The sequence below is a fragment of the Silene latifolia genome, chromosome 9, assembly GCF_048544455.1.
Source record: "Silene latifolia isolate original U9 population chromosome 9, ASM4854445v1, whole genome shotgun sequence".
Taxonomy (NCBI): domain Eukaryota; kingdom Viridiplantae; phylum Streptophyta; class Magnoliopsida; order Caryophyllales; family Caryophyllaceae; genus Silene; species Silene latifolia.
Window position 1 is genome coordinate 124568783 of NC_133534.1, and position 15904 is coordinate 124584686.

General features: G+C 35.4%; 2 protein-coding genes across 2 annotated transcripts; one reads left to right on the forward strand and one right to left on the reverse strand.

The window, feature by feature from the left end:
- The first annotated feature begins 8757 nt into the window (after positions 1-8757).
- On the forward strand, positions 8758-10194 carry LOC141601550 (protein FAR1-RELATED SEQUENCE 6-like). Its single transcript, XM_074421844.1, has 2 exons — positions 8758-9016; positions 9875-10194. The coding sequence occupies exons 1-2, from the start codon at positions 8758-8760 to the stop codon at positions 10192-10194; spliced, it is 579 nt and encodes a 192-aa protein (XP_074277945.1).
- A 2398-nt stretch (positions 10195-12592) lies between these two features.
- Positions 12593-13629, reverse strand: LOC141598268 (uncharacterized). The gene is made up of 2 exons (XM_074418095.1): positions 13462-13629; positions 12593-13354 (listed from the first exon to the last, which is right to left on the reverse strand). Exon 2 carries the CDS (start codon positions 13343-13345, stop codon positions 12728-12730), a length of 618 nt encoding a protein of 205 aa, XP_074274196.1. The 5' UTR covers positions 13346-13354; positions 13462-13629; the 3' UTR covers positions 12593-12727.
- Positions 13630-15904: the final 2275 nt, after the last annotated feature.

Sequence of the window (15904 nt, forward strand, 5' to 3'; positions counted from 1 at the left end):
AGCCATGAGGGCTCCTATGAGTTCCTGATAAGATAAGGAAGTAAGTTCTCTTGATTCCTCCATTGCTGTCACCTTAGGACGCAACTTTTTGGTCAGACTCCTAAGAACTTTTCTCGCAATGTCCTCTGATTCAAACTTTCTACCAAGATTTTTCAATTCATTTATGATACTGGAGAATCGTGCGACATGCTATCAAGAGATTTGTTTGGCTCCATTGTAAAGAGCTCATATTTTTGAATTAGCAAGTCAATACGATATTTCTTTACAATAGTTGTTCCCTCATAAGCTAATTCAAGACCATCCCATATTTCCTTGGCCGAGGTACGAGAAGAAAAATGATCAAATTCATTTGATGTCATGCCGTTTGCACTAGGCTTATAGCTTTCGAGTTTTTCTCCGCTTTCTTGTAGTCAGCCTCCACATAGTCTTCTTCCATTTTCTCATAGGTAGTGCCTTCAGTAGATCCAACCAAAATTTTATTTGGTCCATTTTATATGATCTTCCAGCACTCCCAATCATGTCCTTTATGTAGTGTGTCATCATGTTCTTCCAAAATCCATAATTCTTCCCATCAAAGATGAGACACTTAAGATACACGTGTAAGGCAGCGGAATAATAAAAAAAACAAAAAGAGATAGACGGATCAGCCTCTTTGCGGTTAGGCAATCAAGAGCACGAGGCTCTGATACCAATTGAAGAGTCGATCGATCTGATATACTTAAGAGGGGGGTGAATTAAGTATACGTAAAGGTGCCCACTTTTTCGATTTGTCTGTATGAGCTTGATGTGTTAATTAATTACTCGAAGTTTATGAATTAAACTCGACTAACTAATTAACAATGTAAAGTGTAAATAACGAAATAAAGAAAGATGCAAAGGACACACGATATTTGAAGTGGTTCAGCTTCACACGTCGAAGCCTACGTCCACTATTCTCGATTAATAATTTTAGTACCTTTCTACGGATTACATAATTATCAACCCACTCGTACAACTAACTCTAGTTATAACTCATCTGAGTACCGTTAAATACTCGGATTTGTCTAACTTACGTTAATAAGAAAGCACTTGATTGTTCTTCTAAGTTGTTCACACAATTGAACGAGTAAGAAACAATATAAAGTACTATTATCCAATAACATAATTTATGAAAGCAAATAACAATATGAAGCACGACTTTTCGAAAGGATTATCAAATTGCAAAAACATATTAATTACTCAATAAAACGTTTACTTGATTTTGCAAAGGATCTTTTTAATTGCAAAAAGTTGATTTAAAACAATGAAGTACTTATGTATATATATAGCAGAGAAGAGAGCTAGGTTTTTTACGAAACCCTAAAGGTGTCGTGCGGCCCTTATAGATTGTTTCACAAGAAACAAATATTATCTTCTCTTAATTTTAATTGATTAATATCTTATCACAAGTAATTAAGGTAAATCTATAAGTTGTTAAGATAGGAAAGTATCTTTACAATAACTTATTCTAGATTTGATTTAATAAATTACTTGTGTAAGGGGATAGAATGAAGTAGACGATGGCTCATAAGTCTACCGTCTAAATTCGAAACACTAGAGGAAATATTAATACATGAATTAGGGTTTAGATCTAGATATATTTGAGAACCCTAGAGAGCTTGACAACTCATAAGTTATTTTACTAATCAATAGGATATTCATATATCTATTTGAATTTATCAAACCCGTATCTCCTTTCTAATATACATACACATATTTTCGAAAAATATATTTAAAGATTTGAACTTCGAAAATCAATTTTAAAACCCTAAAATTGTGACTTCATATTGCAACCTAAAGCTATAGGTCAATTGACTATAACATTAAGCTTGGTAAGTAAAGTTATAGATGAAATAGCTATAACTTTACCTTCCCAATATTACTTTCATGAATACCGTTAATGGACGATGTCCTATACTAGCTAATCTTTCTGGAGATCTTCAGTATAAGGGTCATTTCTTCATCTTGATAATAAGCTCTTCATCTTGAGCTTCTTAAAGACTTGATCATGCCTTTTGCTTAAGTAATCATTGCAGTCAACAATGCTTTTAAGAATCTTCAATGTTATAGCTCGAGCAGCTATAACATTTCCTTAACGATGCTTCAAAAATCATCAATATTATAGCCATGAATGCTATAACATCGCGTGCTTAAATGTAATCCTTATTAGATCTAACAAAGACTAAACACACGATTACGAGCAATAGATATATATATATATATATATATATATATATATATATATATATATATATATATATATATATATATATATATATATATATATAGAGAGAGAGAGAGAGAGAGAGAGAGAGAGAGAGAGAGAGAGAGAGAGAGAGAGAGAGAGAGAGAGAGAGAAGAGATCTAGTGATTCCACCAAAAATCATTGAGTCCCTAAGTCCTCTTTAGGGCCATTAAAAAGATGGGATGAAAGGTTGAGATTGAAGAGGAAAAACAAAGGATTAGTGCAAAAAGAAGGGATTATGGCTAATATAAAACACACTCTCTCTACCTCACTAATCAACCACTAATTTTACTATATAACATTTATTTCCACTCACTTATCTCTCATCCCACACAATTACCTTTCCTTTCATCTCTCTAAAAAAACAAAAAACCCAAAAAAACACCCCTCTCTTCCTCACTCACCCACCACCGCCCAAACCCGACTACTGCCGCCACCATCAACCCAACCCACCGCCGCCATCACCACCACCAAAAACAAACTGCAGCCCCCCTCTTTCCAGATCCACGACAACCACCCCACGACAACCCCGCGACCGACAACCACCACGACAACCCCACGGCCCACAACTCACGACACCTTCTCACGACGACCACAACACCACCACCACCCGTCCACCACCACTCCCCGACAACCAGATCTGCCTCACGACGCCAACCCCACGCACAAATGCATCACCCGTCCACCACCACAACGACTAACACCACGACACCCCAATGCATCACCAGATCTGCCTCTCTTCCTCCATTTAATCGGATCTCAGGCCACCACTGCCGCTCCTCCACTCACCACTCATGGCCACCACTGCCGCTCCTCCTCTTTTCCTCTTTTTTTTTTCTTTCTCCCTTCCCAGATCTGAAACTAACGAGTTTTTTTGATTTCACACCGATATGCCATAAAAGTGTTACGATTTTCTTTGTTTTATGCCACAAACCAGCAAAGTTTTAAGGAAAATGAGTGGATCTAGTTAAGTTTTTATGGTGGATCTAAAACAGTTATAGTTTTCTCTGTGATTTTGAAATAAGAAGTAGTTGGTGGTTGGGGTTCAACATTCACGTGAATGTGTCTAGTGTTATTTTCAGATCTTGTTTGTTTCTATTTTTTTTTTATCGTTTTCTTTATTTTTGGAAATGAGAAGTGGTTGGTGGGTGGGGTTCAATAAGATAATGTTCACGTGAATGTTTCTGATCTTGTTTGTTTTTAATTTTTTTTTTGATGATTTCAAATATCGTCTATATATTTAAAATCGTATTATCATGATTTTTATTGTTAGATCTAATAAATATATTTATTATACTCATATTTCTTTACATTTACACTCGTATTTCTTTGCATTTACATTTATATTTCTTTACATTTACACTTGTATTTCATTACATTTACACTTATATTTAATTTCTTTATATTTACACTCGTATTTCTATACATTTACACTCATATTTCTTTACATTTACACGCATTTTTCAGATTTACACTCGTATTTCTTTATATTTACACTCATATTTTTTACATTTACACTCATATTTCTTTACATTTACACTCGTATATCTGTACATTTACACTCGTTAAAATTATATAGATTTGCAGTCATATTTTTTTGTGGATATGAGTTGGTGGGGGAGGACGACGATTGTGGTGTTTTTTGGTAGTCGGACTAAAGTTTTACTCGTAAAGGACAAAGTTACACTTATAAAGGACCAAATTCACACTCAAAGGACCAAAGTTACACTCTAAAACCTTCAAATTTACACTCGCATACCTTCTAATTTACACTTAAAATACTAATTTACACTCGTAAAATACCATATTTAAACTCGGTAACATGTTAAGATTATATAAATTCAAATTTCCATATACAAAATTGCCTAAAAATTCAAATTTACACTCTTAAAGTACTACATTTACACTCGTGAAATATCAAAGTTAAACTCGTAAAATGTTAAAATTATATAAATTCGAATTTTCCGTCACAAAAAATTCAAATTTACACTCTTAAAATATTTACATTTACACTCGCAAAACATCAAATTTACACTTGTAAATGCTGAAATTATATAAATTCAAAATTTCCGTCACAAAAAATCAAATTTACACTCTTAAAATGTTACATTTACACTCGTAAAACATCAAATTTACAGTTGTAAAATGTTAAAATTATTTAAATTCAAAATTTTCGTCACAAAAAATCAAATTTACACTCTTAAAATGTTACATTTACACTCGTAAAACATCAAATTTACATTTGTAAAATTTTAAAATTACATAAATTCAAAATTACCGTGACAAACAAATCAAATTTACACTCTTAAAATGTTACATTTACACTCGTAAAACATCAAATTTACATTTGTAAAATGTTAAAATTACATAAATTCAAAATTTCCGTGACAAAAAAATCAAATTTACACTCTTAAAATGTTACAATTACACTCGTAAAACATCAAATTTACACTTGTAAAATGTTAAAATTACATAAATTCAAAATTTCCGTCACAAAAAAATCAAGTTTACACTCTTAAAATGTTACATTTACACTCGTAAAACATCAAATTTACACTTGTAAAATGTTAAAATTACATAAATTCAAAATTTCCGTCACAAAAAAATCAAGTTTACACTCTTAAAATGTTACATTTACACTCGTAAAACATCAAATTTACACTTGTAAAATGTTAAAATTACATAAATTCAAAATTTCCGTCACAAAAAAATCAAATTTACACTCTTAAAATGTTACATTTACACTCGTAAAACATCAAATTTACACTTGTAAAATGTTAAAATTATATAAATTCAAAATTTCCGTCACAAAAAATCAAATTTACACTCTTAAAAGGTTACATTTACACTCGTAAAACATCAAATTTACACTTGTAAAATGTTAAAATTATATAAATTCAAAATTTCCGTCACAAAAAATCAAATTTACACTCTTAAAATGTTACATTTACACTCGTAAAATGTTAGATTTACACTTGTAAAACTCATAAAACATTACATTTACACTTCTGAAATCTGAAACTCAAAACTGATTAATTAGGGGCTAGAGAGAGAAAGAAAAATTAATTAGTGTATATAAATTTAATTAGTAAAATAATTTTTTTGTTAATTTCAATCTCAACCATCCATTTCAATCCAACCATCCACATTTTTTTCCTTTTCTTTTTAATAGTCCTTAATCCCTCCCTTCTCCATCCATCTCAACCATCCATTTTCTCATCCAATGGCCCTTAGAGGGACTTAGGGACTCAATGGCTTATGGTGGACTCATAAGAACTCACCTATATATATATATATATATATATATATATATATATATATATATATATATATATATATATATATATATATATATATATATATATATATAGATCTAATGAGTCCCTTACCTCATTTGAGTCCTTAAGTCCTTATAAGGACCCTTAGATGGACAACATCTATGGTGGAGATTTTTTACAAAATATAGGCAAAAAAAAAGGGAAAAGCTTGGGTAGGAAAGAGGACAACATTTCCTGCAAATTGTCCTTACCAATGATCATTTCCTGCGGACAAAAGGATATATCCTTTGTACTATGTTTACACTCCCCACATTCTTCCTTCCTTAACACACTTATTTCTCACTTTATTCTTTCTTTCTTCTCTCTAAAACTGGGTTCTTCCATCTGAAAACGAAGCTAAAGTTCTCTCTAAATCCTCCAAATCAGCGTAAACATGCAAATAATAGATGGCATCAATGGTATTTCTTCATTTTATTCATTGTTTTCAGTCACGTTTTAATATTTTCAGTTGAATAGGATAGATGAAGGTAATGATAAATTTTGCATGTCATCGAATTTGTTCATTCTTGTTTTTATTATTTGTTATTGGGTTTGAAATGAAGATTGTTAGAAGTAAATCTTCATGCTGGGTTTTCATTAATTTGAGTTTTGAGTAGCATGCACGCATTCTGACAACATTTACATGAACACTTTTGCTATAGTTTTACATTTACACTTTTTAATGTTATATTTTTTATGTGAGTTATCATTCTGACAATATTTACACTTTTGTTGACATTTACACTTTTAAAGCATCACATTTACACTGCATTCCTGCTCACATTTACACTTTTGGTGTACTTTTACATTTACACTTTTTAATTGTTATAGTCACCTTTGCATTTTTATTGTTATATTTTTTATGTGAGTTAGCATTCTGACAACATTTACACTTTAGTTGACATTTACACTTTCAGACAATCACATTTACACTTCGTTTCTGCTGACATTTACACTTACACATTTGGATGTTTACTCTTTTTGCTATAGTTTTACATTTACACTTTTTAATTGTTATAGTCACCTTTTAATTGTTAATATTATAGTTTTAATTTGAGTTAGCATTCTGAAAACATTTACACTTTTGTTGACATTTACACTTTTAAAGCATCACATTTACATTGCATTTCTGCTGATATTTACACTTTTGCTGACATTTACACTTTCATAACAGCACATTTACACTTCGTTTCTGCTGACATTTACACTTTTGTTGACATTTACACTTTCAGAACAACACATTTACACTTCGTTTCTGCTGACATTTACACTTACACTTTTGGATGTTTACTTTTACTATAGTTTTACATTTACACTTTTTAATTGTTATAGTCACCTTTTAATTGTTAATATTATAGTTTTAATTTGAGTTAGCATTCTGAAAACATTTACACTTTTGTTGACATTTACACTTTTAAAGCACCACATTTTTTGCATTTCTATTTGATATTTACACTTTTGCTGACATTTACACTTTCATAAAAGCACATTTACACTTCGTTTCTGCTGACATTTACACTTACACTTTTGGATGTTTAAATTTACACTTACACTTTTGGGACATCATAATTTGCACATTTACACTTTTGGAATATTTACATTTATGGAACATTCCCTTTACATTTACACTTTACTTCGAGTTACGTTTACACTTACACTTTATATCTGATGACATTTACATTTACACTTACACTCTGTGCACATTTACAGACTTGCTAAAACAGAATGGAGTTCAACCTGACAGGCAGGAGCTGTGTAGGGAGGTCGAGAAGAGGTTTACACCGTACATCGGCCAGGAGTTTGGGGGGGGGGGTTGAGGATGCGGTGACTTTTTATAAGATATACGCCATTTCTTGTGGGTTTGATGTACGTAGGTACACAACAAAAAAATGGTGTGGCGGTGAGATCAAATCAAAGCTCGTCGTCTGCAATCGAGAAGGTTTCGCTCACAAGACGCTTGATAAAGATCGGGATGACAATTTGGTTGGGGAGAAGTCACGAGAGGATATTCAGGGTCACTAGAGTGGGGTGTAAAGCGAGGATACGACTATATATGAAGAATGGTCTTTTATTAATTGACCGGTTCCACGAGGGTCACAATCACGAGCTTATCTCACTTAAGGACAGAGAGTTCCAGAAATTGTCGCGTAACATAACAGATTATCACAAGATGATAATCGTTTCGAACTCAAGGTTTTGTAATACATAATCACTCTCTATAATAAATAAATAATTCCATTCATGTTATATTTATATGACGTATATCGTTAATGATTGATTGGCAATTTGAAGATAGGAGCAACAAAGACATACGAGAATCGCAAATAACAAGTGAATGGATACGAAAACATTGGAGCAAGCTTAAATGATTTTAAGAACTTCCATAGGGATGTTAAATGTTTCATTCACGAACGGGATGGTCAGTTGTTTGTTGACCATTTCAAGGAAATGACTGAAACAAGAATAGGTTTCTACTTTGACTATGACCTTGACGATGATGGCAGCCTACGTAGGGCCATATGGGCGGACGATACCGCCCGAGATAATTACAAAATTTTTGGTGATGCGGTGTCATTCGACCCAACTTACTCCACCAATAAGTATTCTATGGTATTCACACCATTCACAGGTGTTGACCACCATAAACGATCTGTGACGTTCTGTGGGGCTCTAATTGCAAGGGAAGATTATGAGTCGTTTAATTAGGTTTTCAGCCGGTTTTTACAAGCAATGGGGGGTAAGGAACCCGAGTACATAATTACAGATCAGGACCCAGGTATTATCAAATCTGTCCCTCTTGTTTTCAAGACAGCGCGCCATCGGTTCCGTATGTGGCATATAATGAACAAAATGCCCAGTAAGTTTGGCGTCTCGAGGAGTGATTATAATGAGTTCATGTGTAAAATTAATGACATTATATGGGACGATGAGCTTGAGGCAGCAGAATTTGATGGTATCTGGGAGCAAATAATTGAAGATTATGGTGTTGGCGTAAATGATTGGTTTGCAAATACATATGCTATAAGGGGACAGTGGGTGATGGCGCATTGCAGAGACTTGAGGATGGCGTCGATTATGAGGACGACTCAAAGATCAGAGAGCGAAAATAGCTTTTTCAAGAGGTTTGAGCACAAGTCAGGAACATTGGTTGAGTTTTGGATGCGTTTTGAGAGCGCTATGGACCAACAAAGACATACACAGAAGCAGCTTGAAAACATGGATAAGCACTCGTCCGCAACGGCGTCAACACATCTGGCATTAGAGATTCATGCTGCAAAGGTGTACACCTATTCAGCTTTCCACAAATTCAAACAAGAAGCCATCTTCTCAATTGATACATGTAGACCAGGAGGTTTCACTGAGAGAGGCGAGCTAGAGGTAACTACTGTCAAAGATTCATCCAGAAAGAAGAATTTTGAAGTTGCATACAGTCTAGGTAGTTTACACTTCCTATGACATTTACACTTTCTGTTTTTATCTCATTTAAATTCCTATAACTTAAAATTTACACTTCTAATAACTTAACATTTACACTTTACAGTTCCTGACATTTACACTTCCTATTAGTTTACATTTACACTTCTAATAACTTAACATTTACACTTTACAGTTGATGACATTTACACTTTACATCATATGACATTTACACTTCCTATATCTTAACATTTACACTTTTCCACTTAATGACATTTACACTACATTTCATGACATTTACACTTTACATCATATGACATTTACACATTTAAATCCCTATAACTTAACATTTACACTTCTAATACCTTAACATTTACACTTTACAGTTCATGACATTTACACTTTACATCATATGACATTTACACTTCTTGTACCTTAACATTTACACTTTACAATTGATGACATTTACACTTTACATCATATGACAATTACACTTCCTATACCTTAACATTTACACTTTTCCACTTAATGACATTTACACTTTACAGTTCATGTCATTTACACTTCCTATTAGTTTACATTTACACTTCTAATTACTTAGCATTTACACTTTACAATTCATGACATTTACACTTTACATCATATGACATTTACACTTTCTGTTTTTATCTCATTTAAATTCCTATAACTTACCTTTTACACTTCTAATAACTTAACATTTACACTTTACAGTTCATGACATTTACACTTCCTATTAGTATACATTTACACTTCTAATAACTTAACATTTACACTTTACAATTCATGACATTTACACTTTACATCAGTGACACTAGTTTTAACGTTCACACTTACATTCTAGCTTTATTTGATGACACAGGTACACGTAAAGCAAGCTGCAGTTGTACGATGTTTGAAAGAACCGGAATCCTATGCCGCCATATAATATGGATTTTTTCAGCAAGTGGGATAAAGACTATACTAGAAGATTATGTTGTAAATAGATGGATGAAAGAGTATCTCCGATTAAGGATTTTCAATACTAATGGTGAAGGGACAGAAAACATGCAAGTCATCGATGAAAAACAAATTGCAATGTCAATAATGTGGTCAGAAGTTCATGAAGCTGTAGGGCTCCTTCGAGAAAAAGGAGTAGCTGATGTTGACAGCTTTTCCGCTGTAATTAGATCATTTAAATAGTCCCTGTCACCATTAGGGGAAGTGTTGAATAAAAATCAACAAATGGAGAAATTTCTTAATTGTACGGCATGTGAGGTAGTGACGATATTGCCACCAAAGAATTCGAAAAACAAGGGGACCGGAAAAAGATTGTTGTCAGCCAAAACAAAAGCAATGGTGTTGGCTAGGAAACCCAAACGTAACTGTAAGAATTGCAAGAGAATGACAAATCACGACAAGAGAAAGCGCCCTAACCCTTCTCAAAGACACACGCCATTGTGCGAAGGGTCGTCTGAACCAGAAGAGGATGAAGGAGATGAGGAGGAAGAGCTGGAATCAGAACAAGAATAGACGTCAGATCAGTGACAAGTGTTGCTCTATATATTTTGAGTGTGTAACTTAAAACTTTGATGTGCTATAACTGGAGCGGGCGATTAGGAATTGGTCTCATGGCAGCGTAACTTTGAACTGCAGTTGGTGTAACTTTTAGTAACACCAACGTTAGAGTTACACTGTCATAAGACCAAAATCTCTCTGTTTTATTAGATAGACAAACATTGTGTTACTTGAACTTATTTTGGATTACTTAAGTTATTTCAAGTGATTACACTTATTTTCAAATAAGCGGTGTTAACATTTACACTTGCCATGTCAAAGCACATTTACACTTCCAGTATCTTCACATTTACACATACTCTATCCTCACATTTACACTTTGAATATCTTCACATTTACACTTCCAATTTAGTCAGATTTACACTTTATTTGTTCACATTTACACTTCACCTATATTCACATTTACACTTTCTATTTGTTCACATTTACACTTTTTTTGGGTTCACATTTACACTTGGGCTGTCACCACATTTACACTTCCCATGTTACCACATTAACACTGAAATTCAATTTAATTTCAGTGTGTTTACATTCACACTTTCAGTATGATAAAGTTGACACTGACAGTGTTAACATTTACACTTTAAGTGTGTTAACAGTTACACTTAAAGTGTAAATGTGGCTAAATTGCAACTGTGTTAACAGTTACACTTGCAATTTAGTCACATTTACACTTTGAAGAAATTCTTCAATTTCATTGTTAACATTTACACTTTAAGTGTGTTAACAGTTACACTTAAAGTGTAAATGTGACTAAATTACAAGTGTGTTAACAGTTACACTTGCAATTTAGTCACATTTACACTTTGAAAAAACTATGATTATAACTGCCAAAAAATAGTCAACCATTACACTTCATTAGTGTAATTTAACATTACACTTCATTACTGTAATGATTACACTTGCAAACATTGCCAACCAAAGTACAAAACATTCTTTTCTAAGTTCAAGATTGCCAAACAAAATACATTTCAAAAAAAAATATGTCCACAAATTGTTCACTTTTTCGATAACACAGCCTTAATTTTGCGCTTCTTTTGTAACTTGGCCCATAAATCTTCCTTTCCAGCGATAAACCCATTCAACTTTGCTTCAAAAATGTCTCTGTTGACATTTATGTCAGCTAGAACAAGCGTCGCCACCAACTCGACTACCAAGTACCGTTGATTCCTCTTCCTCTCCAAGTCTGGATGCTCAAAAGGTTGACCCTCGTACATCAGCATATACATCATACAGGAAATCCCTGATTCTGTTATGTTAGGAAGGGGTGTTTGGCGCCTGAACGGGATTTGCCGATGCTCAAAGCTAGTAATCTCATATCCCCTGTCCGTTCTGACATCCAAATAATCGCTAACAGTTGATGCCTGCCATTAAAGCACTAACAATTAAATAAACCATCTATTGTTCATCTCTTCGAAAATGATTTATTGGCATCAGACTTACCACTTGGCGAGTAACATTGCACATTTCAGACTGATCCCAGTTGGCATGATGTTGGTAGTCAAGGAGATCAACAGTTTGTTGTCCAAAATTTATACATACGCATGCAAAGTGCCCACCAATGTTGACAGGTACGAAGATAAACTCGGCATTCAGGTTGAAAGTTTTATCACAGTCCTGGATGAAGGTATCCCAAATGTGATACAACCGATCAGTGATGTCATTAGACTGTGAGCACGCTTCACGTATATCAAAGTCGCATGATACATTCTGTCCGGAGAAGTGAGTGAGCCTACATAATAAAAGTAAAAACTAATGTATAACTTTTAGGCTTTGTGGGGGGGGGGGGGGGTACCATATGACGTATCCCAAAGAAGGCCATCCTAGGAAGTAAGTATTCAGCAGACTCCAAATGGTTCAAAGCAAAAAGACCCGGGACTCAATGACAACAAGGCGACATTACAACCTCGGGAAGCATGGTCATGATGTCGGACCGGCGCAGCGCGGCATGCCCTCTTGTACCAAGAGATTGATTCGCCGCAATGAAACACACGTATAATAGTAAGAAATTGAGAAGTAGTTACAAATTAAATATCGTAACTAATTGGCCCTGTTATAAGAGTCTGGCAGATACTAACGAATTTTCATAGTTGTAGTCGTCTAACAAGCAATAGTCCACCGCATGCTTTCGACGTGATCGAACACCCCTGACCAAGCTTTAATTGTTCCGTAAGAAGGTCGAAACAACAAGAGTCTGCGTACCAGCAGTCCCACAGTCAATTGAGCATCCCAAGCCATCCCCCCCGCCCCGGGGACGGCTCGTTATGGCTAACAAAGGTTGGCTACCTGAAGACTGCACTGACGCTTGAACAACAACAGGGCTGCTTTCCGCCTGTATGGCTACAGGATTGACCACAGGGCTTCCTTCTACGCGTTTAGGGGGTGGGCCTGCAACACGGGGACGTTTACTGTACGTAATCTCTTCCTCATCGTCCAGACTCCGCTTCTGTGCAACATTGGAGACCGAATTCAGACCTTGACCATACTTTTCCATGAATTGGGTTATCCGTGCGCGAACGCTCTCCCTGACTTTGTTATGGTCACTCAGGATAAGGATCGACACCACTTCAGCCCGGATGAGGTTGATAACATCCATCTCACCTAAGGCGCAGTCAAAAAGCTTCCCATTGAAAAGCAGCATGTGTATCATCATGTACACCCCGCAATCAAACGCAGAATACCCCGTACCTTGCCATTTAAATTCGACATTGACAAATTTAAACCCGGCGACCTTTGAACCTCTGACCAACCCTTTAGACTCCAGATACTCGCCCATTAAATCACACTGTAAAAGGGATTTCAAAAAAATAGTCAATTTAAAAACAGTGTTTACAATTCCAGAATACATATATACTAAAGAACAAATTAAGGTATGCTATTTAAAATTATTACCGCAATACGCGAAATTCCAAAATATGGAAGCTTCTCAAAATCATCGTCGTAGCGACGGTTGTCCAAATACTCTATCTGCTCAGATACAAAGTTTATGCATGCACAGCTGTAATGATCATTATTGCTAGATAAGATCGGGATGAAGACCTGGCGGATGTGACAACAAAGACATAAAAGATACACTCAGTAAATTTTCACATTTACACTTTCAATAATTCGTCACATTTACAGTCCCTGTGTCATGACATTTACACTTTCCAGATATTCACATTTACACTTTATATGTCATGACATTTACACTTCATATTTAGTCACCTTTACACTCCCTATGTCATGACATTTACACTTTCTATATAATCACATTTACACTATACATCATGACATTTACACTTCATTATATCTCACATTTACACTTCCTATGTCATGACATTTACACTTTCCATATATTCACATTTACACTTTATATGTGCTGACATTTACACTTCCTATTTAGTCACCTTTACACTCCCTATGTCATCACATTTACACTTTCTATATAATCACATTTACACTATACATCATGGCATTTACACTACACTATGTATCACATTTACACTTCATATTTCATTACATTTACACTTCACAATATCTAACGACATTTACAGTTCACTATGTCTCACGTTTACACTTCATATGTCATGACATTTAAACTTTACATATATTCACATTTACACTTTATATGTGCTGACATTTACACTTCCTATTTAGTCACCTTTACACTCCCTATGTCATCACATTTACACTTTCTATATAATCACATTTACACTATACATCATGACATTTACACTTAACTATGTATCACATTTACACTTCATATTTCATGACATTTACACTTTCTTCTTAATCACATCCAGGAATTTACACTTTCTGTGAAAATCACATATACACTTTCGGTGTGATGACATTTACACTTTCTGTGTGATTACATTTACACTTCACAATAGGTCACATTTACACTTACCATATCAGATCCAAGTTGAAATGGAGACAAACGGATTGAATCCAAGCATCCCACCCAGCCCAGATTTCGTCCTTTTTGTCAAGAACAATTCCTTTCTTCTTGGCTTTCCAAATATCCAGCGCAACACTATGTTCAAACGAAGGGCAGCGCTATTAAAATTAGACACTTACGTTACAATTAAATTGGAACTATAAAAATTGCATTGAGTGAGGATAGGACAAGTACGGTGTGACTAAGCCCGAAGAAACAACGAGAGGATGCAACTGGTGCAGTTTGGTCATACATCATCTTATTGATTAGTAGGCACCAACAATCAATTACAGAAGACATAACTTCCTGTCCAGGTTCAAGGGTTAACATGTCTTCCCGTGACACGAAGAAAAAGTCTGAAAATACTGTCAATTCTTCCCTACAAAAAAAGAAAAAATTATATAAGGCGAACATGATTACGACAACATATAAGTATTAATATGTTTGACATAGAAATTAATCGACTCACCCTTTCAACCAAGCTTCTGATTTGTTAAATACGTAGTCCAGAACGTATTTCCTTTCCTTAAAAACACCCCTAAATAATTTCTTATTCAGCTGCAGGTCTACAGTAACAAAGCCCTGCTCAGGCATGGGTTCCTCACAATCCATGGTGCAAGTCAGATTCTCAGGGACCACTTCCATGCACTGTAAGGGCTCAGATGAATAAAATAGGAAAGGGTGGTGATCCATATTACTCCGGGGGACATAAATTTCCCGACCATCTGCAGGAACGGCTGGTTCAGAGGGGCCTGCAACATTAGTTGTTCCAAAATCCTCACCTGGAACCCCCTTAAATGCCTCAGCTAGCTCTGCAGTAGATATAAACGTACACTGAAATTCCGGCAACTTAAACTCAGAGGAGGGTGCTTCAACAACCACCTTATATGCTCCCTCTACAACATCCATGGGCTTGTCATCATTCTGAAATGAACCAGGACAACCGGGTTCTTGCGATGCATCTTCACGGACTGTGGTCGAAACAACGCCAGGCTCACCATCCGGTACTTTCGTACCACTAACTTGGGGTCGGTCAACGGGCTGTTCCACTCCCGGTGCACCGCTAACATCCACAGCCTCACCAGGCACTAGTCCAACCACCAGTGGTTTGGGCCCACGGCAGGGCCCCTGATCTTGGGGCGGCTCCATGTCCATGCCCTGCACAGCCTCATCCTGGTCTGTCGGTGCATCGCTAACATCCACATCCACTCCAGGCACTAGTCCAACCACCAGTGATTCGGGCCCACGGCGGCGCCCCTGATCTTGAGGCGGCTCTATATCCATTCCCTGCACAGCCTCGTCCTGTTCTCTTGGTGCACCACCCTGTGCCACTTCACTGTCACCGCTGTCTGACAACTTTTTCAGCGCGTTATCAATATCAGATGTCGCTATAAATTTCAACTGAAATGAAGA

Bases quoted from the DNA above. Each gene is read 5' to 3' on its own strand.
- LOC141598268 (XM_074418095.1), bottom strand. From the start codon at position 13,345: ATGGGCGAGTATCTGGAGTCTAAAGGGTTGGTCAGAGGTTCAAAGGTC.
- LOC141601550 (XM_074421844.1), top strand. From the start codon at position 8,758: ATGGACCAACAAAGACATACACAGAAGCAGCTTGAAAACATGGATAAG. The intron at 9,017-9,874 runs GTAGTTTACACT...TTGATGACACAG, and splicing joins TGAAGTTGCATACAGTCTAG to GTACACGTAAAGCAAGCTGC.